This window comes from Osmerus eperlanus, chromosome 18 (genome assembly GCF_963692335.1).
Source record: "Osmerus eperlanus chromosome 18, fOsmEpe2.1, whole genome shotgun sequence".
Classification (NCBI taxonomy): domain Eukaryota; kingdom Metazoa; phylum Chordata; class Actinopteri; order Osmeriformes; family Osmeridae; genus Osmerus; species Osmerus eperlanus.
The window spans coordinates 14,082,770-14,107,020 of record NC_085035.1 but is presented as its reverse complement, the minus strand read 5'-3'; the positions used below and the strand labels follow the sequence as shown (position 1 = coordinate 14,107,020).

The following is a 24,251-nucleotide window of genomic DNA, read 5'->3' as shown; positions in this document are numbered from 1 at the left end:
ATAATAAATAAACATGAGAGAGAAAAATGGTTGTGCTCTCGCCGAAGGCTTGAGCACACCCAATAATTGGGAAAATATTAGTGCTGTCAGTTAAACGCATTATTAACGGCGTTAACGCAAACCCATTTTAACGGCGGCAATTTTTTTATCGCAAGATTAACGTTCTTTTTGGCCTAGCAAACTTTGTCGTTTTTATTCACATGCTGTTGCAACAACTACTGACGCTAGAAAAACTACAACACCACACCGGATCTAGCTAGACCGGAAACAAAACAACAGGCATGCCGCACACACTTGTTTGGGCTTGCGAGTCGGCTAAAGATTAATAGGCTAAAGTTACGTTTTGTGTGGATGGCGAGCGCAAGACGCCGAAATGGATACCAATAAGATTCTGAATGGAAAGTTTACTTTTAAAAAGTTGCCAAATGGTTCCATTGACAAGACCAAAGTGATCTGTGTGTTTTGTCGTTGTGAACTGAGCTATCATCGCAGCACATCCAGTCTGAAATACCACTTGATGGCCAAGCACACAGCTGATGCGAATTCTCCGCCCCCTCGTCAAAGCCAGGCAATTGCAATGTTGTTTTCAATTTAAAAAAAACATTTGCACTAAGCAATCCGATCCACTTTTCCATGTTGATAAGAGCATTAAAATGAGAAAAAATAATGGGACAAAAAGAAATCAAGGGACATTTAGAATAGATAAAAATGTGTGATTAATTGCAATTAATCGCGAGTTAACTATGACATTAATGCGATTAATCGCGATTAAATATTTTAACCGTTTGACAGCACTAGAAAATATATAAGAGAAATGTCCGGCGAATAATTCCAGTCTGATCCCGGGATCTTGCTCACGTTTGTTGGAATCTCTGTCACTCTGAATTCTAATAAACACTTTGCGTCAAACTTTGCTGAGTTCCAGTGCTGTTCTTAAACTTTGAGAATTGTTTGAAGACGTAGAATATTTTTCACTATAAATGTCTACAATTAATGTAGTAAAATCTTAATAACTTGGTTTTTTATTCAAATATATCAACTAATATGGTGTATTTTATCATCCTGCAGCCGATTTTGAAAACGTCTCGCGAAAAAATTCAACCAGCTGCCGAAACGATGGCTGCAGAGTGCGAGCAATCGTGGCGCTTTGCAGCCCTTCGCAGCCTGTGTGGCCGGTCCAATTTGAAAACATGCAGCTGAAAGACAAAAAGCGGCGCTTCCAGGCGCTTCGCAGCTAATCGCTTCGGAGCCAGTGTGTCCCAGGCGTAATAATGCCAGAAATCTGTCTGTCTACCTGCCTGCCTGCCTATCGGTAGTTTGAATGGGATTTTAGGGCAGCGAGTTTCCAACGATTAACTCGAGAACCGGGCACTCTGCAAAGTCCATATTTTGCAGGTGTCTTTTTTATAATTCAACGGAGTGCAGTGTCGCGATTTATGTTGTTTGCATAAGCATTTAGACATTTCCCCCAAAAAAATGTGCAGCCGGTTTTGATCGCTTCGTTCTCAACTCTCAACCGTGTTGAGTTGACTGAGCTGCACTAAGCTGGCTCTCGCGAGCCAAAATAATATGGATATAGCGAGCCGAAAACAGGCACAGGAATAATATTATTCATGTCAGTGCGATATAGAAAATCCAAGACTATTTTACTGATGAAATACTGGCTAGCTAACTAATAAATATTGAAAGTACATGGGTTATTTCAGTAGGTATAGCTGGAAGGTTATTAGCTACTGCTAGCATAACATTGAATCAGCTGCTTTCAAATGGTTTCCTTTACGGATGAAATGCTGGCTAGCTAACAGAACGACAATATGAAGTGGATACTTTCAGTATAGATCAGGCAATTTTGTTACATAAATTAATGTGTGTACTGATGTCAATACCTGCACATTGCAAATGCACACAAAACTCAACACCAAATCAACTATGACATATATATCACCAGCGGGCATCATGGACAATGGCACTTATTCCTACCACTTTAGCTTCCCTGGTCGGTTTCTTAAGGTATGAGGTATACACAGAACTTTATTATATTAAATATTAATCAAAAATAAATCACACCTTCACAGAATCCCCATGCCAAACCCTAAATCCACACATTTAACACCCTATTCAAAATTCACTTCCCATTCAAGTCTTATCTGCCATAAACCGAAGAATTGAAATGAGTTCCCTTGTCCTGAGACTTGCTTTCTTACCTGCCTGTTTCTACATCTGTTTGTCCACCTCACCTGTTGCTTCAGCTGGCTCTCTCACAGCAGAATGTCGGATGCTGTCCTCCTCTCCTACTCTTTCTTCAATGTCTAACGAATCTCTTTCTCTCCCTGACCCTGTCTTTTTTTTCTTGAGCAGCACTGGTTGAAGCCTGAAAATATTGTAAACAATTTCTGCATATATGCCAAAAAACCTTGAAGTGAGATTTGGTGGGGCCAACCAAAATGTTGCTGCGTACAAAGCAATGATGGCTGAGCGGTTAGGGAATCGGGCTAGTAATCTGAAGGTTGCCAGTTCGATTCCCGGCCGTGCCAAATTACGTTGTGTCCTTGGGCAAATCAAATCAAATCAAATTTATTTGTATAGCCCTTTTTACACGCATGTCACAGAGGGCTTCACATATGCCCATAGAACTGCCCCTCAACCAACCTAAACCCTCAAGGAAGACAAGGAAAAACTCCCCAAAAACTCTCAACAGGAGAAAAAAAATGGAAGAAACCTTGGGAGGAGCAATTCAGAGAGGGATCCCCTCCTCCAGAGACGGTTGGTGGGAGAGAGGAGCAGAACACAGGCTAAACATAGTCATACAGTGTCGATGGGTTTTTAAAACACCAAAATCCATTATTCAACTTTATAGATGTAGGACAGGACCGGGAGACTCGCGACCAGGTCCAGCGTTGGCTGACCGACGACCAGGCAGGTGCTGACAACTCAAACCCCCCACACCACAAGGGATGTGTGTGGGGGGGGGACAGAGAGAGGAGAGCAGGGATTAGAGAATGCCAGGAGCAGCAAGGCACTTCACCCTACTTGCCTCGGGGGGAATGGCAAAGTTTGACAGTGAGACCACAAAAAATAGGCTTTTGGAGGAACTTGTAAGATGTGAACCATATTTTATTAACTTATTAAATTAACAGATCCATAACTTATTAACTTTAAATTAAACAAATGCTTTGATACTCAAAAAGGTATATTGGGAAAAAATAGATATAGTGCAGGAAACTTGCAAAGGATCTTCCATGAACATCATGAACATGATAACATCACTGGACAGTATGTGCAGTATTGGAGCATGTCAACTTCTTTTTATAAGTGTACTTCTTATTACGCGGGAAGGGGTATCTGGAGCTCCAGATACTCTCCACCAAGAGACCCGCCCTCCTCTGACTCTGATTGGTTTGTTTCAGGGTCATGGCCAATCAAACCAACGATGGCAGCGAGTATTACCCAATCAATAGGATAGGAATAGGATGAGTCTTCACAGAATGCGGGTGGGATGATTTGCATGGGATGCTGCGTTGAAGACAACTCTGAAAATACGGGACAAAACCCGTTCCGTATTGATTCAAAACGGGACGCGCTATTTTATTCTCAAATACGGGACAATTCCGTATTTTAATGGACGGGTGGCAACCCTAGTTGTGACTGTGTGTGTGTGTGTGTGAGAGAGACGCATGAGTGACAGAGAGACGGAGGAAGAGCAGGGAAAGGAAATGCAGCTGAACGAATAAGCTGCGTGTTTTAAATAGCGTAAAAAATAAATAATAAAAATAACATAAATATATAACAATAAATATAATATGTGGCGGCCGGTGTTGATTCTGTGGGCCACTGCCACAAATTAGTCTATGTGTGGGAAACACTGGATATAGCGACAGGAACAACGTTCGTACAAATTTGGTCTCCTCTGTCAATTGTTGTCATATTCATGAGAATGCGATACAGAAAATGCATTGCATTGCACAAAGGAAAAAATACAAACGTTACAATAAACATAGCAAACACCCCTCAGGCTACATAGTAATTTGTATGAATGTACCAGAGCATTGGCAATTTGTTTAGAATAATGAGAAAATGCTTTTATGATGTGCATAAGTGACTAAAATAGATGTGGAGGTTGAACAAGTACTTTAGAGATGCCAGAGAATTTCAATTGTGATCTGAGAAATATAGCTGCTGAGAACAACTGGCATCACTAGCTGCATCATGGGCACTATCTATAGTTCAAGTAATCTGCATTTGCGTGTTTCACTGGCATCTTAATCATCAAATGCATCACGGTTACTGTGCATTAGTCCCTCCAGTCTAGTCCTGATAATACTCGATCATAACTAACTCTAAGGCTGGCTTTACATGGTAAAACCTTCACATGACTTTAGTTTATTGAAACCTTGGTGAAACTAAGTGGCAATTGAGATGTAAAGAACTTTGCAACACACTTGAAATGTGTCTGAAACTCAGCTACAACAGTTATACAACTCTCCTTTTTGTGAAACTAGTGTCATGCAACAGCCAATCAAATGCTAACATGTCAGATGATGACGTCAAACTAGTGTGATGTGATGTAATTTCAATTATTTTCCAATGATTGATTTAAACTATTTAGACAACATTTTGATGAGAATCAGAGCTGTTATGTAAAATACAAGAGAGTCCGTTCAGCAACTCCAGATTTTAGCATATGAGAAGTGGGGGCAGGGTGACACCCAGCCTTACAATCCTGTGTACAATGCAATGCCCAATATTATCCTATTCATTTTATTTAGTCCGTGGATGTAGGCTAAAACAAACGTCTGACAAAAATGTACAGCGAACATGCAGAAGGCATGCTTGAAAGTTGTGAAACATTATATTTAAGGGTACTTGACTCGAAACCAAATCGGCCGATTCACTACTTGATTAGGAGGGGGGGATGGGATCGTACTTTGTACAGACAAACACAGCCTACATACAGCTGCACCGTGATAATAATAATGACTTTATTTATATAGCACATTTCATACGAATTGCAGCTCAAGGTGCTTTACATAAAATCAAAAAAACTATAATACAAGTAATAAAAGTAATAAAACCCTTCTGAGATAAAAATGTGTTAAATGCTCTGGTAAAAAGATACGTTTTAAGACCCATTTGTCAGTGATACGAATCAAATCATGCATGACGCGCCCACAACTGGAAGCTTAGATAAACAAGAACAAATTAAGAGTATTTAGTGATCCTAAACTTGTTGTTTATTATATTGAGTAGTTTCTTCAACACTTTAACTTTTGTAATATGCAAAAAAAAGAAAACTGTAAAAAAAAATATATATATATGTTTTCGGCTTCGAGCAGACAATACGAAATGACGACAAGAGCCCCTTTTGACTGGACCGTGTTACAAATATGCAAATCAAGAAAATCATCAGGGGCCATGGTTTGGGCAACTTCCGTTACATATTATTATCATGCATATCAATGCACCTCAGGCAGTGTGTAAACCAGGGATGGAAATTACATTTTTTGATTTCAAAATCTACCAGCCGCTCAATGTTTTTACCAGCCACTTTCTTGTTTTTAACCGACAATGTGTAACTGCATGTGGAAATTAATACTACAAGATCTACAATACTTAAGCAGTTTATTTAATCTCAGTCTCAATGAAACACTGACACTTTCTCTTTCATACATACACAAACCACGAACTGATATACATTTCATTAAATGAGTAGGGCAGGTTAAACCACAAACTAACATTCCTCCACCCATCCTCCCCACTCCCAGTACAGTTTACTCCTGCTCATCAGAATCAGATTCTGAAGTTTCAGAGGTGCTTTCCTGAGTGTTCTTCTTCCACTACAGGGCGAACAGCACTGTACTGCACGGTGTAGCTTCGCTCTGAAGGGGCTTATTTTCCCGATAATGACAACGGCGTTCTATACATTATCCCGCTTATTACACGGCTACTTGCCCCCAAAAAAACTTAAGTGTGTCTTATTACAATTTATATGTTACCATTCGTAGTGTTGATCAGCAGAGAAATAGTTTGCCAAAGACGTTGAACTTCATAGACGTTGAACATTCTTTAGACTTCAAATCAGCTGACGTGGCTAAGCAACGGAGTACGCATTCAAGTGAATGGGGCATTCTACAGCATTAAGAACAGCCGTGTAATAATTGTATTTACCCGCCACGGTGGCCGGTAGGTGAAGCGAGTTTACCCGCCACAACACAAAATAACCCGCATTTGGCTGGTGGTGGGTGCTAATTTCCATCCCTGGTGTAAACATGAGCTGGACAATATGCAGGTTACCAAATCAGATTTCTCAACATCTTTAACAAATATTAGGTAATTTCTGTTGCCATTTAATAACGTAATGTTTTTGATAAAAAGGCACTATCTATGTTTTCTGGAAAACATGTATACGGGGCAGAGGCCTGAATTGTTATCCCATCCTGAGAAACAGCTAGCCAGTTTGTTTGCTTCACATACTGCCTAGCTGTTAGACACACACACACACACATTCTGCCTTTCTCTGCACACAAGAGTGGAATTAGATTTTTTATAAAAAGAAATGGATACCAAGGCCCATGAGAAGTGGTTGAGGCTCAGGATAAAAGATTCCTCTTTTCATTGTTTTATTTAACCCATAAAGTATAGCGTATTCAAAACAAAAAGCATTTACCTGAAATATCAAAAGAAACAAACTTTTCAAAAACAAACTAAAAGACAAACTGGGACAAATCAAGATCTGAAGCATCTGCCTTCATACCTTCCCCCTAAGTGACATTCAATCATTGGTTAACACTAGAAGCGGCGAGACGGTTTTACCTAATAGAAGGTGGTTACTGACACGTAATGGTCACTAGATGGCGCTTCTTGCACGGAGCAGGCCGGTAAATTTACATGCCTTCGTCAATCTGTCATTCATTTCTGTGTTGTTGGTGATTATTTAATTAGAGCTTTGTTGTCTAGCCCTTCAACCATTCAGCAAAATGTAATTTATTGGCTAAAGGATGTCAAACACGTTGCGGGTTTGGACTGCAGTTGTTCTATAGACAGTAACCAGTAGGGGTGCAACAATTCAAAAAGCCCATGGTTCGGTTTTGTGGGTCACGGTTTCGGTTTGTTAGCACATTAGGGGGAAGAAAAAAACATTACCATTTCAGTGTTCTCTCTGTATTTTCTGTATATCCGGCGTAGATGCCCCATCATGTTAGATGTATTACCGTTAGCATAGGGCTGCCAACTTTTCAAAAAACCTTGGACTGAGATTTCCAACCGAAATGTTGCTGTGTTCTACTCAAGGTGTGGCGTGAGAGCGTGTGAACTGGTTGAAATGCGTCTGTCTCACGGCTAATGCGTGAGAGCTGGCAGCCTTGGTTAGCATACTTAACACGTGCCTAACTTCGTATGATTTGCCTCTCCAGCAGTGTTGCCAACTCCTTAGTAAGGAAAGTAGCAGTGCTACGCGAGGCTATAGTGAGACTGACCGCCTGTGAGTGTTTTGGGACGGCAGAGGAGCTCACGGCAGCACCCGCTGCTCGTTGAGAACAGTACCTACTGCAAAACTATCCGTGCTTTCACGTCAGTCTCTAAAACACCAGCAAGTCTCCAACAACACCGGAAAAAGTCGCTAGATTTGTCAGTAGTCGCTTTTGACAGGAAAAGTCGCCAGGAGGGTTTGGAAAGTCGCCAGATATAGCGAGAAAGTCGCTAAGTTGGCAACACTGCTCTCGAGTTCCTTCCAGTACGTGACTCGTCATTGATATACTGACAGTTAATTGGACAGGTACTCTCCGGGAAAGGTGAAGGACAAAGGGTGTTAGAATGTGTTTTCTTGTAGATCCGAAAAACCGCGGTTTACCTTTTGTCAGGACACAGTCCAAGTATTTAAAAATGAGAGCCATGTGTAATTGTTTGGAAATTATATGCTATAGGCTTACTTGATGTTAGCCTACATGTTGATGCTTAGCCTAATTTAACAACTTTAAACTATGCATTCATTGCAGCTACATGTAAGAGGTTGTAAAATGCTCATTGGCTGTTATAATGTTAGGCAGGAATTAGAAAAGCCCCCTATATTTGGCCCCCAAATATAGCAAGCAGCAATGAGGGGGCCAAGCATTTTTTTTTTAAGGAATTCAAAATGGCGGTTGCATCAATTTGGTTGGTATCGCACGTTAACATGTTTCACACATGGAATCTCCCAAGATGTCACGAGACAAAGGAATCATTTAAGGCAAACAAATCAACAGTTATTTGCCAAAACGCATTTTAGCTTCCTGCGGCCCCCTCCCAGTGGTCACATGACACCAAATTGTTTGGACATCCGTAGAAGAGCGTTCCGAGTTGAGGTACCAAGTTTGGTGTTGATTTCTCAAAGAGTTGCTGAGATTTGACCCAACTTCCTGTTTTATGACTTTGCTGCTAATTTTGATTGGTTGTACTGGACAAACGTTTTTGAAAATCAAAAATACTTTTGAGTTGTGCGAGGCTTGTTCTGAAAATAATAGTGATGTGCATTCCGGCTCTTTTTCGCGAGCCGGCTCGTGTGACTCAGCTCACTAAAAAGAGCCGGCTCTTTTGGCTTCCAAACGGCTCTTAAAAAAATGTATGTTTTAATTATGACTTTGACTATGATAGGTGTGAAAACTATTCTAAATGTTCTAAATTCTAAAATATTAAATGAAATCATACTCTACCTTAACCACAATGTCTTTAAAAATGCATTGATTTGCTATGGCTCTCCTCCGAGTTTCGACTACTCGTCTGACTGTGTGTGTGTGAGTTAATTGGTTGACACCGCGTGTATGATTGACAGGAACAGAATGTGAGGCTGATCAGTCTATACGAATGTGTGTGCACGTTCAGGCCTATATAATTTATTTTTGTTGTTCTTTGAATTAGTCAATTATGTTAAATATAAGTAAAATCATTCATTATTTCATAATCATTTAATTTCTATAGGCTATATTAATCTATTAAAAATAGAGTCGGCTCTTCAGATATGCGAGCCAGCTCTCGACATCCACCTGCAAGAGCTCATTCGCTCATTCGTGAAGGACCCATCACTAGAAGATAATCCGTGGCAATTTTGGGGAAGATCGGAGGAGTGGCGTTTTTTTCTTCCTTAAAATTCAAAATGGAGGACAATCTATTCAACCAGAAATGTACTTCATAGAATGCGTTGAACTCGTCAAGATCCAGGGAATCCAACATAATTAGGTAGCTGCAACCTATGGAGGACTAAAAGTGCCAAAATGAATTAAATAAATACACCATTAAATAATTACTTAAATGTGTCATAATAGGAATCAAATACATAAGGGCCATTCCACCGAATGGGTGAAATTTCTGTCCCCAGGACATTATATGTATAAAAATGCACGAAAATTTACTCTAAAATCCATTTTATTATTAAGCAAAGTGTCCTGCACATTAAGCTAAATGCAAAATTTATAAATAAAAACATGAATAAAAACTACATAGAACACAAAAAAATGCATTTGTTGCATGTCCCCCCTCTCTATCTCGATACTTTACCATGAAATATAATAATTAAAAACCTTAAATATTATTTGTTTTGCATTGATGTGTGATTTTATATCCAATCTATGCTTTAAAATAGTTTTTTTCATGAGAAATCCATAATATTTTAGATAAAATACACATTTTAGTTGTGTACCTGGGTTTTCACTCAGTCCTGTTACCCTAACACATTCACCCCGCTGAAAACTTGGAACATTCTACAAGACCCATTTTCAACAGGAAGTTTGCATCATCTGAATCTTCTGAAGTCAATGGGAAGACCAAAACTAAGTCCTCTCATTTTCTTTTCTGTAAATTTGATGATATTGCAACTATGTCTGAGAAGTTCAATCTCAACGTACTGTCCTGTTACCTCAATTATTTGTTAGATGTTATTTGTTTATTTTAAATATATACATTTTTGATTAACCACTATAATTTGAATCCTCTTGCTATTAGCATGTATGCCATGTGGCTATATTTCATGTATATGCCAATTCTATGCTAAAAACTCAGTCCTGTTACCCTCAGTCCTGTTACTTATATGATGAAAATTATACACAAAGTCACACTCAAAAATTAAATAATGTTACCCAAGATTGACCAATATACATTTTGAACAGTGAAATATGGGTGTCATTAGATTCAGTGTTGAAAAAAGATAAAAAATGAAGTTAATTTTTAAAAAGTTACTACAGGCAAATGTCACCCATTCGGTAGAATGGCCCATAAATGTGTTCTTAAATGTGCCATGAATTCATAATAACTCTCAAGAACTTCAATAAGTTACTCTGCTTTATTCGCTACATGCTCTGGGTCAGCAGGTCCTCCACATCCTCAGCTAAGTCTAAAATGTCTCTCACCAACTCCCTAGAAAGTTCATGAAGATCCTCCATCGTCTCTATCCAGGCACTCTACTTCAGACCAACGCAATGGATCAGACTAGATTCGCACTAGCCCCACCCACTGATTTTGATGGGCGAGTTTGACAGATAACACAAGAGCACTGCAAAATTGCCAGAAAACGAATAGCAGTCTAGCCTATTGTTAACGCCTGTCTAGATTATCTGTTGAAAGAACTGAGAGGCAGGTGCTCTTGCATTAGCAAGCTAGACTAGTTTACATGGCTACAGTAGGTAGATGTTTTCGTTATCTAGCTGTTCTTGCATTCCTTGCAAATCAGCGTTAATAAAAAGCAGATGAGATAGAGCTAGCTAGTCTAGCTAACATTTACATTTGCTCGTTGTTTAATCGGTGATTTAGAAGACCGTACTGTTCAAACTAGCTAAGAACATTTAATGTAGCGAACTAGCAAGCTTGTCTAAAGACACGTTAGCATGCTAGCGCAGATAGCCTAGAATACCGTATTTCTTATAAACGCCGCCCTCAAATAAACATTTACATTTAGTTATTTAGCAGATGCTCTTATCCAGAGCGACTTACATTAAGTACAGGGACATTCTCCCCGAGGCAAGTAGGGTGAAGTGCCTTGCCCAAGGACGCAACGTCATTTTGCACAGCCGGGGAATCGAACTGACAACCTTCAGATTACTAGCCCGCTTCCCTATCCGCTCAGCCACCTGACTCCCTAAACGCTGCCCTCGAATAAACGCAGCATCAAAAATGAATATGGTGTAACAAACGCTGCAGCGTTTAATCAAAGAAATACGGAATCTGCGCAACGAACAGGGCGACACCGCGGATGTAGTGTAAAGGAAGTTTTCCGACGACACTGTATTTCTAGATTGATACGATTTGCTGGATTGATACAAATTATGTATTAGAGTATTACAGCACGAAACTGAGTACTCTGTGACCCGTTTATACCGGAGGACGTATTGCTACAATTGTTCGGCAGAGTGGTCCCGTTCACAATTCACAGAGAGTCTTACATAGACTCATAACATATGGTCATCCTAGAACAATTACAATACAGTGACAATTACAACAACAGAACCTCATGACCTGGTGTCCCAGGCTCCTTTGATGTCACATTTCTCTCTAGGTCAGGAAGTGATAAAGCTACAGGAGTTGGCCATTCAAATGGTCAACTGTCCTTTGTGTGGTCATTTTCAAACAATAATTAATTAATTACAAACAATGAAACAGGAAAAGATATCTATAGCAAAAGTTCAAAGCAGCTGCTTCAATAGCACCTTACTGTATGTCTTCAATTGACCCTTTCTAGAACTTCCCCTCTCAGGTCATAAATACCTTAAAGATCCTGTAAAGTAAATTCCATGTTTTGCTTCTAGGTACATTATATACGTGTGAAATGAGTTCCTGAAAGCATGTGCAAAGAGCTAAAACTTTGTCACACTGAAATGTGGAGTTAAACCGAAGAACAGTTTCTCTTCCGTTTTCAGATCAGGTTTTAATGGGCGGAGCCATAAAATGCCCTATCTACGTCATTTCGCCCTATCTACGTCAGATCACTGAATTGCTCCTCCTGCTGTACTGTTATTGTAGCCTACATCAGCTAGCTAGCTAGCTTCTGGATGTCTCCCACCACCCGCAACTGCATCTTCCCTGGATGCAAGAACTTCAGCTGCGCTGCAACGCCATTTAAGTTCCCTATTGATAATGAAAGGAAAATAGATTTTGTGAAGAGCCACGCTCATGGAAAGCTTCGGATAAACTCCAACAGCTGCCTCTGCACTGACCATTTCACGGCGGACAGTTTTAACATGGACCAGAGACAGACGGGGTTCACCAACACACGGCTTCTCTTGCAGCGCGGAGCCGTACCGAGCATCACCCCTCCGTTCATCCTCCGGTCGCACCTGGACCATCCACCGCCGCCAGCAGTTCATCACTCAGTTCTGTGTGCTTGTTATAATTATACTAGATAACTTTTCCAGAGGAAAAGAGTTAGTGCTATGAGTTAGTGCAAACCGCTAAATTGATATTAGGCTACTCGGTGTAGAATGATGGTATTTTGGTGAAATGGTAGCTAATGTGTTAGATGTAGCCTAGTTGGAGAGCTCACTGTCTGCTGTCTCTGGTGTCCATTTTTACTGTTACAGCTCAGGGGAACATTTCATTTATATGCATCTGTATGTTTCACTCATTGAACAAATAAATTCTAATTCTATACGGTTTTGTTCGGCTTGACATAGTATCCATTATCTGGGTCGGAGGTAGGCACTAGGCAGCGAGGGGCAGAGCTTCAGCTCCTTCAAGCGACACGCCCCCCCAGTCTCAAGCAGAGAAGACTGCTGATTTTTTCACAATTTCAAAGCCTAATTTAACATACTTGTCTGTGTTATTTTTTCATTCGAATTTGGATGGGTAGTTAATAACACATTATTCTGTGGTGTGGCGAACTTAAAACTCGTTTCCAGGTCCACTTTACAGGATCTTTAAGCCCAACCAGATTTCATTCACTATCAAGACAGAAGGCCATATAAGATGCTTCACCCATCCTCCAGGGTAAACCGTCCCACAGAGCCGTCAGCACCTCGTATTCCTTTGAACTCAACTTAATTATCTCCCCTTCCTGTCTCTTACCAATGAACAGCTTATGTTCAAACCTTATGTAAGACACATTAATTTCACATACATAAACTGAAATTATTTTGCGCAAGAGGCAAGGGATCCACCTGAACACAATAAATATACTTCATTAGAGCTAACTCTGTTGTGGATCTGACACTACCATGCGTAAGCCTATAGGCTACTGACTCTCATATCCACCAGTTTTTTTTAACCCTCGACTATACACTGGGTTCAGAAATGACAGGTGGGTGATGTAAACCTTTTTTACACACTGCTCTTGTGCAACTAGAATTGCAGCTACATGACTACACTTCTCCAAGGCTATAAAACAACAGATCATATTGAACATTTATCTGTGTGTTTATTAATATCTACAATTTCACAGCAGTTATTCAACAAGTAACCAGCAAATAAACATACCCTGCCATACGTGCAGTGTCCGCTGCAACCCTCCATGTTGCTTTTAGTATGCAGACATTACAGCTAGTTCAGGTCTTTCTAAGCCGTCTCTGTCTTAATATGTACATTGTTTGTTGACTCCCATTAAAAATAGTTGTAGGCATCAGACTTTTGTAGGCTCCAATAGCCTTTTTACTGACTGTCAATGCACTCTACCAAATAATATTTGGTAGGTTAATTGTATTGGTAGCTACTAGGGGTGTAACAATATATCGTGGAACAATATATTTTTACACAAAATTTACAATATGTATCAGAGTTATGGCAATATTTTTATAATATGACGTCCGTTTGATCCTATTGGTTGAGCTACCAGCACGTAGTGTTGCTTTCGTCAACGAAAATGATGACTAAATATCGTCGTCAACAAACCTTTATCACGTGACGAAAACGAGACGAGACGCAACTTAAATGCTGGTCATGTGACGATGACTATAATTAAATGTACAATGCAATATTGTTGACGAATAAAAACAAGACGAAATGTGGTTTACAAAATAAAAACGAGACGAAATGTTAGAACGTTATTTTGTCTCGTTTAGTCGCGTCAACTCATGAGGCTGTGGTTAATGTGTCTCATTTTAACGTTAGCTTTAGGCGTTAGCTTTAAACGTTAGCCATTGGAGCTGAAAACGACTGGGACAAACGTGTGTGACTAGCGTGTGTGTTTGTTTGTGAGAGAGTGTAAAGTGTGTTAACATGTGTGACTAGTGTGTGTACTATGTGTGTGTGTATTTGTTTTTATGTAGTTTGTATGTAGGGAGTCAGGTGGCTGAGCGGTTAGGGAATCGGGCTAGTAATCTGAAGGTTGCCAGTTCGATTCCTGGCTGTGCAAAATGACATTGTGTCCCTGGGCAAGGCACTTCACCCTACTTGCCTCGGGGAGAATGTCCCTGTACTTAACCCTTGTGTTATCTTCGGGTCGTTCTGACCCATCAGTCATTGTGACCCACCGTCGTATTGCGACAACTTTACCGCATACAAAAACAAAGTGAAGCATTTTCTTTTAACCGTTGGGCTGTCTCAGACCCCCCACATTGCAAAGGTTAAAAGAAAATTATTTTTATTTGTTTTTGTATTGGGTAAAATTGGGTAAACACAACGATGGTTCGTTATGAACCTTTGGGTCATGTGACCCGAAGGCAGCACGAGGGTTAATGTAAGTCGCTCTGGATAAGAGCGTCTGCTAAATGACTAAATGTAAATGTATGAGAGAGTGTAAAGTGGTTTCTTAGTTCCTACCTGACTGACTGCATATGTTAAGCATCCCTTGTTGGCCAAATACTGTAGCTAGTTTTGTACACATAGCAATCACACTGAACTGAATTTGGCATCAACAACATGACTTTGAATACCTTATTCTAGACCAATACATACATTTAAACAAATGGTTTTGGCATTAACATGCCTCCCGAAACTATTGCTTAGACTACTTCTGGTTTGATTAAAAACAGACTAAAATACAATTTTCATTGACTTAAACTAGACTAAATGTCATCAGTTTTCGTTGACTAAAACTAGATGAAAATAGTCATGGATAAGTCTGACTAAAATAAGATTAAAATGCGCAGACTTTTAGTCGACTGAAAAGACAAAAAAAAAAAAAGAGTATGAACGTGACTAAAACTAATACTATTACAGCTTGACACAGACTAGACTAATACTAAAATTAAAACAGGCTGCCAAAAACAACACTACCAGCACGCAACCTACTCTGCACCTGCATCATGCGTGCATTCACAGAAATCGCTTGAACTGAGTGAACTAAATTGTATGTACAACAAAGAAAATTATTGCGAATGTTTAATGTTTTGGAAAAATCTGTTAATCGAATTTGTTTAAAAAAAAATGTTGTTGAAAATATTGTGATACGTATTGTATCGTACACCCAGTATTGTGATACGTATCGAATCGTGAGCAGAGTGTATTGTTACACCCCTAGTAGTTACTATTTGAAATGGTGGTAGACATCAGGATAGGTTAGCTCTAGCTCTACCTTAGGTAGGCTATCAATTTCACATCAGCCTAAAATAAATTATAGCCTAAAATAAATAACATACTGATCCAGTGGGTTGGGCAGGGAACACGATTCAATTTATCGCTGCTTTTCACAGCCAGTTAATTGGTGGTAATATGCGCTCATGTTAAGTCGATGGTAGCGTAGCTAGCGACTAATGTACGAAACTTGCCAGCCGGATGTAGTTAAGGGCCTTATGTTCTAAACTGATCTGTTATTGTTTGCGTTCCAAAAAAGGTATATAGTTAGTGCCTTGAAAAATGCAAGCATACCCAATAAATATATATGAGAGAGAATATAGGTTGGGCCTTGCCAAAGGCAGGCACACCCAATAAGGGTTAGTGGGCAAGGCAACAAGTGGGATGTAGGAGCAGCCTACAAAACCACAAGATGGAACAAAGGGAAAAACTCTTAAGTAAGGGTCTTCCTCATGGGGGGCAGCTCAGGGCTTGCTCGCTCTTCTCCTAATCAGGGTCAGTTCTGCTTGGTGAAAAATAGAGCACAGCACAATTACTTAAACAGGTCACAGTCTTTGCTGGAACGTGGCTTTCACCTCTTCCGACTCCTCGTCGCACTCACCTTGTCTCAAGCTGGCTCTCCGACCTCGTCCACACTAATATGTTTTGTTTGAAAACTGCTTTTTCCAAAAGTTGCTCACCCACACGGAAACGTCTGAAAATGATTATGTCTTTGTACTGCGCATGAGTAAAACTTAAGACCCTTCGACATGCATCATTTCCATCTGGAGTTTATGTGTAATAATAATGTATTATTATGTACAAACTGACATTAATCTCAGCTCTGCCAGAGCTGCTTCAAGGTCATCCGTCATCATTCTGCTGGACCTATCTGCAGCATTTGCTGCAGATAGGTCCTCTCCAGAGGATTCAGAACACAGCAGCCCGCCTGGTCTTCAATCTACCCAGACGCTCCCATGTCACCCCGCTTCTCATCTCCCTTCACTGGCTACCCATCACAGCCCGTATCAGATTCAAGACCCTGGTTCTGACCTTTCGAGCGGTGAACAGGACTGCCCCTGCCTACATTCAGTCTCTCGTCCAGCCTTACACCCCCACCCGCCACCTACGGTCTTCTTCTGACAACCGTCTCGTGGTCCCACCTCTCAAGAGCGCCCATTTCCAAACCCAAACTCTTCTCCTGTCTGGCCCCCCAATGGTGGAATCATCTCCCCACATCCATCAGAGATACTGACTGTCTCCCCACCTTCAAGAAAAGGCTAAATACGCCCTTGTTCCGGGAGTTCAACGGTACTTAAGAAAGATTTGTTGGATCCGATGTTAGTTTATTTCCTCCAGGAACACAATGACACTTACTGAGGGACTTGTTGTTTAGTTGTAACTTGTTGGTTAGTTGTAACTGAGTTAACTACTTGTACTCCCTGTAAATTATATTATTGTTGCTTGCTTTCCTACAGGTACACTGCAATGTTTTTGGGGGCCAACCTCGTTGTTTCTTACATACTAGTGTAATAATTGGACCAATACGCTGTTCCTATTGGTCCAGAAGACGTTCTCAAAAGTTAATAAATCCGTTTAATATACCTCCTGAAAGTTCGCAGAGGTAAATAAACGTTTTTACGGACCTAGCAACAAGCGGTTGCCTTGGAGATGTTGCCATTGACCTTAACAACGTGGCATCTGCTCGGCAACAAAGTAGCCTAAATGGCCTAAATTTTCGATTTGTTCCTCGACGGTCTCGGTTAACAAACGTTTTAACAAATCTCGGTTTACAAAGGCGTTTGCAGACCTGTCGAGGAGTAAACATTTGCTGTTTATGATCATTGACCGCGGTGGAGGGGTTTGCGTGTCCTAGTGATCCTGGAAGCTATGTTGTCGGGGCTTTATGCCCCTGGTAGGGTCACCCAAGGCAAACAGGTTCCAGGCGAAGGACCAGACAAAGCGTGGCTCAAAAACCTACCATGAAGAAAACGAACAATGGTTCCCAGTTGCCCCTGCCCGGAAGCGGGTCACCGGGGCCCCTCCCTGGAGCCAGGCCTGGGGTGGGGCTCAATGGCGGGCGCCTGGTGGCCGGACCTTTTCCCTTGGGGCCCGGCCGGGCACAGCCCGAAGAGACAACGTGAGACCCCCTTCCAGTGGGCTCACCATCCGCAGGAGGGGTCATGGGGGTCGGGTGCAGTGTGAGACGGGCGGCGGCCGAAGGCGGGGGCCTTGGCGGTCCGATCCTCGGCTGCAGAAGCTAGCTCTAGGGACGTGGAACGTCACCTCGCTGGCGGGAAAGGAGCCGGAGCTGGTGCGCGAGGTAGAGAGGTTCCGGCTAGATATAGTCGGCCTCACCTCGACGCACAGCATCGGCTCCGGAACCAGTCTCCTTGAGAGGGGCTGGACTCTCTTCCACTCTGGAGTTGCCCTCGGTGAGAGGGGTCGAACTAGGGTGGGAATACTTGTTTCCCCTCGGTTCGGCGCCTGTACGTTGGGGTTCACCCCTGTGGACGAGAGGGTAGCCTCCCTCCGCCTTCGGGTGGGGGGACGGGTCCTCACTGTTGTTTGTGCTTACGCACCAAACGGCAGTGCAGAGTACCCACCCTTTTTGGAGTCTCTGGGGGGGGTGCTGGAAAGCGCTCCTCCCGGAGATGCCCTCGTCCTCCTGGGGGACTTCAATGCTCATGTGGGCAATGACAGTGAAACCTGGAGGAACGGCCCCCCCGATCTGAACCCGAGTGGTGTTTTGTTGTTGGACTTCTGTGCTAGACACGGCTTGTCCATAAAGAACACCATGTTCAAGCATAAGGGTGTCCATATGTGCACTTGGCACCAGGACACCCGAGGTCTCAGTTCAATGATAGACTTTGTAGTCGTGTCGTCGGATCTGAGGCCGAATGTCTTGGACACTCGGGTGAGGAGAGGGGCGGAGCTGTCAACTGATCACCACCTGGTGGTGAGTTGGCTACGATGGTGGGGGAAGACGCCGGTCAGGCCCGGCAGGCCCAAACGTAATGTGAGGGTCTGCTGGGAACGGCTGGCAGAATCCCCTGTCAGAAGGAGCTTCAACTCCCACCTCCGGGAGAGCTTCGATCATGTCTCGGGGGGGGCCGGGGACATTGAGTCCGAATGGGCCATGTTCCGGGCCTCCATTGTTGAGGCGGCTGACCGGAGCTTCGGACGCAAGGCGGTCGGTGCATGTCGCGGCGGTAACCCTCGGACCCGGTGGTGGACGCCGGAGGTGAGGGATGCCGTCAAGCTGAAGAAGGAGGCCTATCGGACTTTATTGGCTGGTAGGACTCCAGAGGCAGCTGATGTGTACCGGCAGGCCAAGCGGAATGCGACTTTGGTGGTTGCGGAGGCAAAAACCCGGGCGTGGGAGGAGTTCGGTGAGGCCATGGAGAATGACTTCCGAACGGCTTAGAAAAGGTTCTGGACCACCATCCGGCGACTCAGGAGGGGGAAGCAGTTCACTGTCAATGCTGTATATGGTGGGGATGGTGCGCTGCTGACCTCGATGGGGGACGTCCTGGATCGGTGGAAGGAATACTTTGAAGACCTCCTTAATTCCACCAACACGCGTTCCGACGTGGAGGCAGAGTCTGGGGACATTGGGGGGGGCCCTTCTATCTCTGGGGCTGAGGTCGCTGAGGTGGTTGAAAAGCTCCGCGGTGGCAAGGCCCCTGGGGTGGATGAGGTCCGCCCGGAGTTCCTTAAGGCTCTGGATGTTGTAGGGCTGTCTTGGTTGGCACGACTCTGCAACATCGCGTGGACATCAGGGACAGTGCCTCTGGACTGGCAGACCGGGGTGGTGGTTCCCCTCTTTAAAAAGGGGGACCGGAGGGTGTGCTCCAACTTTAGGGGGATCACACTCCTCAGCCTCCCTGGGAAAGTCTATTCAGGGGTGCTGGAGAGGAGGGTCCGTCGGATTGTCGAACCTTGGATTCAGGAGGAGCAATGTGGTTTTCGTCCTGGCCGTGGAACTGTGGACCAGCTCTATACCCTCGGCAGGGTTCTGGAGGGTGCATGGGAGTTCGCCCAACCAGTCTACACATGTTTTGTGGATTTGGAAAAGGCGTTCGACCGTGTCCCTCGGGGGCTCATGTGGGGGGTGCTCCGGGAGTACGGGGTACCGGATTCCCTGATCGGGGCTGTCCGGTCCCTGTACGACCGGTGCCAGAGTTTGGTCCGCATTGCCGGCAGTAAGTCGAACTTGTTCCCGGTGAGGGTTGGTCTCCGCCAGGGCTGCCCTTTGTCACCGATTCTGTTCATAACTTATATGGACAGGATTTCTAGGCGCAGCCAGGGCGTTTAGGGGTTCCGGTTTTGTGACCTCAGGATCGGGTCTCTGCTTTTTGCAGATGATGTGGTCCTGATGGCTTCATCGGGCCGTGACCTTCAGCTCTCACTGGAGCGGTTCGCAACCGAATGCGAAGCGGCTGGGATGGGAATCAGCACCTCCAAATCTGAGGCCATGGTTATTGACCGGAAAAAGGGTGGAGTGCAATCTCCGGGTCGGGGAGGAGATCTTGACCCAATCGGAGGAGTTCAAGTATCTCGGGGTCTTGTTCACGAGTGAGGGAAGAATGGAGCACAAGATCGACAGGCGGAGCGGTGCGGCGTCCGCAGTGATGCGGGCTCTGCATCAGTCCGTCGTGGTGAAGAAGGAGCTGAGTCGAAAGGCGAAGCTCTCTATTTACCAGTCGATCTTTGTTCCTACCCTCACCTATGGTCACGAACTGTGGGTAGTGACCGAAAGAACGAGATACAAGCGGCCGAAATTAGTTTTCTCCGCAGGGTGTCCGGGCTCTCCCTTAGAGATAAAGTGAGAAGCTCATCCGGGAGGGGCTCAGAGTAGAACCGCTGCTCCTCCGCGTCGAGAGGGGCCAGTTGAGGTGGCTCGGGCATCTGATAAGGATGCCTCCTGGACGCCTCCCTGGTGAGGTGTTCTGGGCACGTCCCACTGGGAAGAGGCCCCGGGGAAGACCCAGGACACGCTGGAGGGACTATGTCTCTCGGCTGGCCAGGGAACGCCTCGGGGTCCCCCAGGAAGAGCTGGTGGAAGTGGCCGGGGAGAGGGAAGTCTGGGCCTCCCTGCTTAGGTTGCTGCCTCCGCGACCCGACCCCCGGAAAAGCGGAAGATGATGGATGGGATGGATCATTGACTTATGCACTTTTTGTAAAGCTCTCTCTTGGAAGTTGCTTTGAATAAAAGCGTCTGCTAAATGAATAAATGTAAATCTTTAACAATTCAACTGCGATACAACTTCGTCCACTATCTTCTTTAGGACTGAATGGGTCACATGACTGCATCCCATGACTAAAAATGCCTCCAATTATCCATGAGTTCTTCCCAATCAGCTGATGAGACACAGGTGTGTGGCCCATCAGCTGATTGGGGAGTGGGAAAGGGAACTAACACGTTTGACCTGTTTGTGCTGAAGCCTGTGCTGCTGTCTGTGAACCTGGCTGCAATGCAGTGTCTGTGTTCCAATGTGGTGTTCTATTGTTTGTGACTTTACTGTTTTGTGTCCCCCCAGTCTGGAACTGACCAGTCGACTAGTCAAGACTCTTCTCTACAACTTTATCCGACAGGAGAAGTGCCCGCCTCCGGCCACTTACATCTTTGACAATCAGTCAGATGGAGGAGGCCTGCTCTACGGCCTGGCCTCTGGAGTTGCCAGTAAGTCAAAGCACACACACACATGCAGAAAATCCACTCTACGCCACTGCTACCGTGGCTGCCGTTTGTCGTCAGTAGCACTACCCACTCAGAGATTCACATTTCCAAGATGACAGCCTTTCTCTTACATCTCTCCCCATCTGTCCTTTCAAACATTTCATTCTACCTGTGTGTGTATGTGTGTGTAGAGGCAATCAACCAGTTAAAGGCAGCAAAGGTACAGTAAGAGGTCAGACCAGTGTGTCTAGTGGATTTCTGATGCTAATGACTCCAGACTCCAGGCTGGTATTTCTATGACTGTATGACTGAAAATGCGTGCATGTGTGTTTGTGATACATGTGCTTGTTAGTGTGTAAGTATGGGAATGCTGTCATGGGTTTTTCTATAGATAAGTATCCTTTGTTGGTTGCTGTCACCTATCATACTGCCAGCCAGCCAGTCATCGTGTGTCTCTTTATGCTCACAACACAGGTTATGGTGTGCTATCCTGCTCTGTAATCCCTGAGACAGATACTATGTGCCACCCCAACACACACACACTTACTCACACACATTTCAATAAATAAATATAAATAAATGGCACACATGCATAAAGGACTGACACACTACCCACCAGGGTCGGACTGGGCAGGGTTTTTCCTGCATAGAGAGCATTTTGGCGTGCCCCAAAGCCGTTTCCTGGGCGCCAATGACAAATCCAGAGCGCCAAAGGCAAAAAAAGTCCACGATGAAGAAAATAAAAAAGCTGTGTTCATCACGCGTGCAATGCATGTCAGCGAATATGTTCTCAATAGTATGTTTCAAGTAGGCTACAGCCGAACCCTCGTTCTGTTTTGATCAATAGTAATCGAGTTGATAAGCGTGTCTTCTTGTCTGATCAATACGCAACTGTGAGGTGCGCGAATGGACAGAGTGGCCACTAAACTGTCGTTCCGCTGCAAGGGCCAGCCCGACGTGCACGAATACACCTGTACAAATGCAAATGAAATTTCCACTTAAAATGCTGACAAAAGTTTGATTTACGATTTCCAACGCAGCCTCCATTGGTATTCTTAACCTGGAATGATAATATATAGTGCAGTGTTTCCTCTATGGCTAAATTTCTGCCGCCACGGTATCAGAAATCAGGCTGTACAAAATTTTTGTCCATCTATCAGCAGTGTTAGAGTGCATGTCGGAGAATTGCACAGACACGCGCTTCACACCGCAGTTGAGATTGCGTGTGTGCGTCCTTGAGAACTGCAAGTCGTATAACTTATGTTGTCAGTTCATTTAAGCCTGTTATTGTATAAGTCTATAGTTCTTGCAAATTTAAATCAAGTTAACTGGTGATTTTCGTTGTTTGTATTCTTCCCCTGCTAGCTAAATTGCACATGTCTGTTGATTCGATAGCGATTGCTGCCCTTGCTCAGGTTTGTATTTTAGGTGCATTATTATGCTGAAATAGTCTTAATTAATAAAAATTGGGTTTATTGTTATTTGCTACAGAATGCTTAGCCTATCAAGATCAAATGAAGCAGGCAGTGTACATGCTTCAGAGTGGCCTACCTTAATCGATAGACTAGGCTACTGACCATTTACAATAAGTTGTTACGTCAATTATGAATTGGCAGCATTTCTGCCATTTAGAACATACTTTATGAGTGTACGGTGTCTTTAAGTAGCCTAACTTTATTGCTTTAGGGGAAATAGGACGAAAATATGTGCAATATTACATTAGCTATTACCTTAACCTGTTCCGAAATATAGGTTTAGTTTCGGCGGGGGGGGGGGAATAAATACATTGATTAGAAAAAAGAAAAAAAGAAAAAATATATACATATATATTATTTATTTTTTGGAGCACCGAAGACCCATTTTGACCCAGGAAAAACCCTGCTGGGACCGAAAAACAGACCGGAACTTTGAAACGCAGACCGGCCCGCGACCCATGTACAGTTGCTTAAAATAGGCTAAAAAGCAGATGCAGAAACAGAGAGAAGTAAGGAAAAAGTGGAGGCATGGTCAAGGAACAAGATAGATATGATGATTTCAAATGCCCTCAATCTAAAGACCTAGAGATGTTTTGCAATTGTTATCCAGTTCTAATGTTGTTAAGTCTTAAAATGCAGTGCTATCGAAGACTGTTAACAAAATTAGAACTGGATGACAATTGAAAAACATCTCTAGGTCTTTAGATTGAGGGAATTTGAAATCATCATATCTATCTTGTTCCTTGACCATGCCTCCACTTTCTCCCTTACTTTCTTTTTCCTTCTCTCTGTTTCTGCATCTGCTTTTTGATGTTACAAAAGAACAATAATCAGTTAACTATAGTCAATAATGAAAATCAATTGAAGAAACTAATTTCTATATAATGACCCTGTTAACATATAGGCCTAGTCTATTGTGTACAGTTGCATTGCTGCACCTGTCAAAGTCTCTCCACTGGACCCTGTCACCACAGCAGCCTCCATCTCTTTCCCTGTGTCACCTGTGGCTGCTTTAATACACAGAACAAATAAGACAATTAGATTTGATCCACATAGCACATTTATTATTTAAAGCCAAAAAACACGTTGTGAAAAAGTGCCTTTTTCTCTTGGCCATTTATTTTCCTTCATTTTAAATAAATAGCCTATATATATTGGCTAGAAAAATGAAAACAATATGGTTTGGATATTTGAATTTTCTAAATGTCAAAAATGCAGCTGCTTGCACCTGATGCCTCTGATATTGCCACATTGCTGCATCTTCGGGCTGCAGACTTTCCCTCACTTAGCGTGGCTTTTGGCGGTCTAAACATTTGTTCAATGTTTTTACATTTTGCAGCATTTGCTTGGAGTGCCTGTTGTTTTTTAGTCTCGCTTTTTCCGCGCCACCCTTTTCTCCTTCTCCTTTTCTTTTCCTTTCCATTTCTTTGCAAAAGAAACAACAATGTTTTTATGTTATGTCTCGGTCACAAAATACTTTTTATACAGTGCACGCAATGTCATCGCTTCCACCCACTCCAACGAATTGGCCGTACGAAAACGATAGATTTTTGACCAATTGCGATCTGTAAACCGGACGGACAAGTGCACCGTTCAAGTTTACACGGGGAGAATCCCTACCCCCACACCCTTTGGATCACTCCAGTTAAACA

At 43.1% G+C, this 24,251-nt stretch overlaps 1 protein-coding gene across 3 annotated transcripts in view; it reads left to right on the top strand.

The window, feature by feature from the left end:
* Nucleotides 1-24,251, top strand: part of dym (dymeclin) — a 100,833-nt gene that overhangs the window by 23,977 nt on the left and 52,605 nt on the right. For all 3 annotated transcript variants that reach the window (XM_062484696.1, XM_062484697.1, XM_062484698.1), the window contains exon 8: nt 20,985-21,127. In XM_062484696.1, the coding sequence (XP_062340680.1) occupies nt 20,985-21,127 (143 nt within the window). The remainder of the gene's footprint in view (nt 1-20,984; nt 21,128-24,251) is intronic.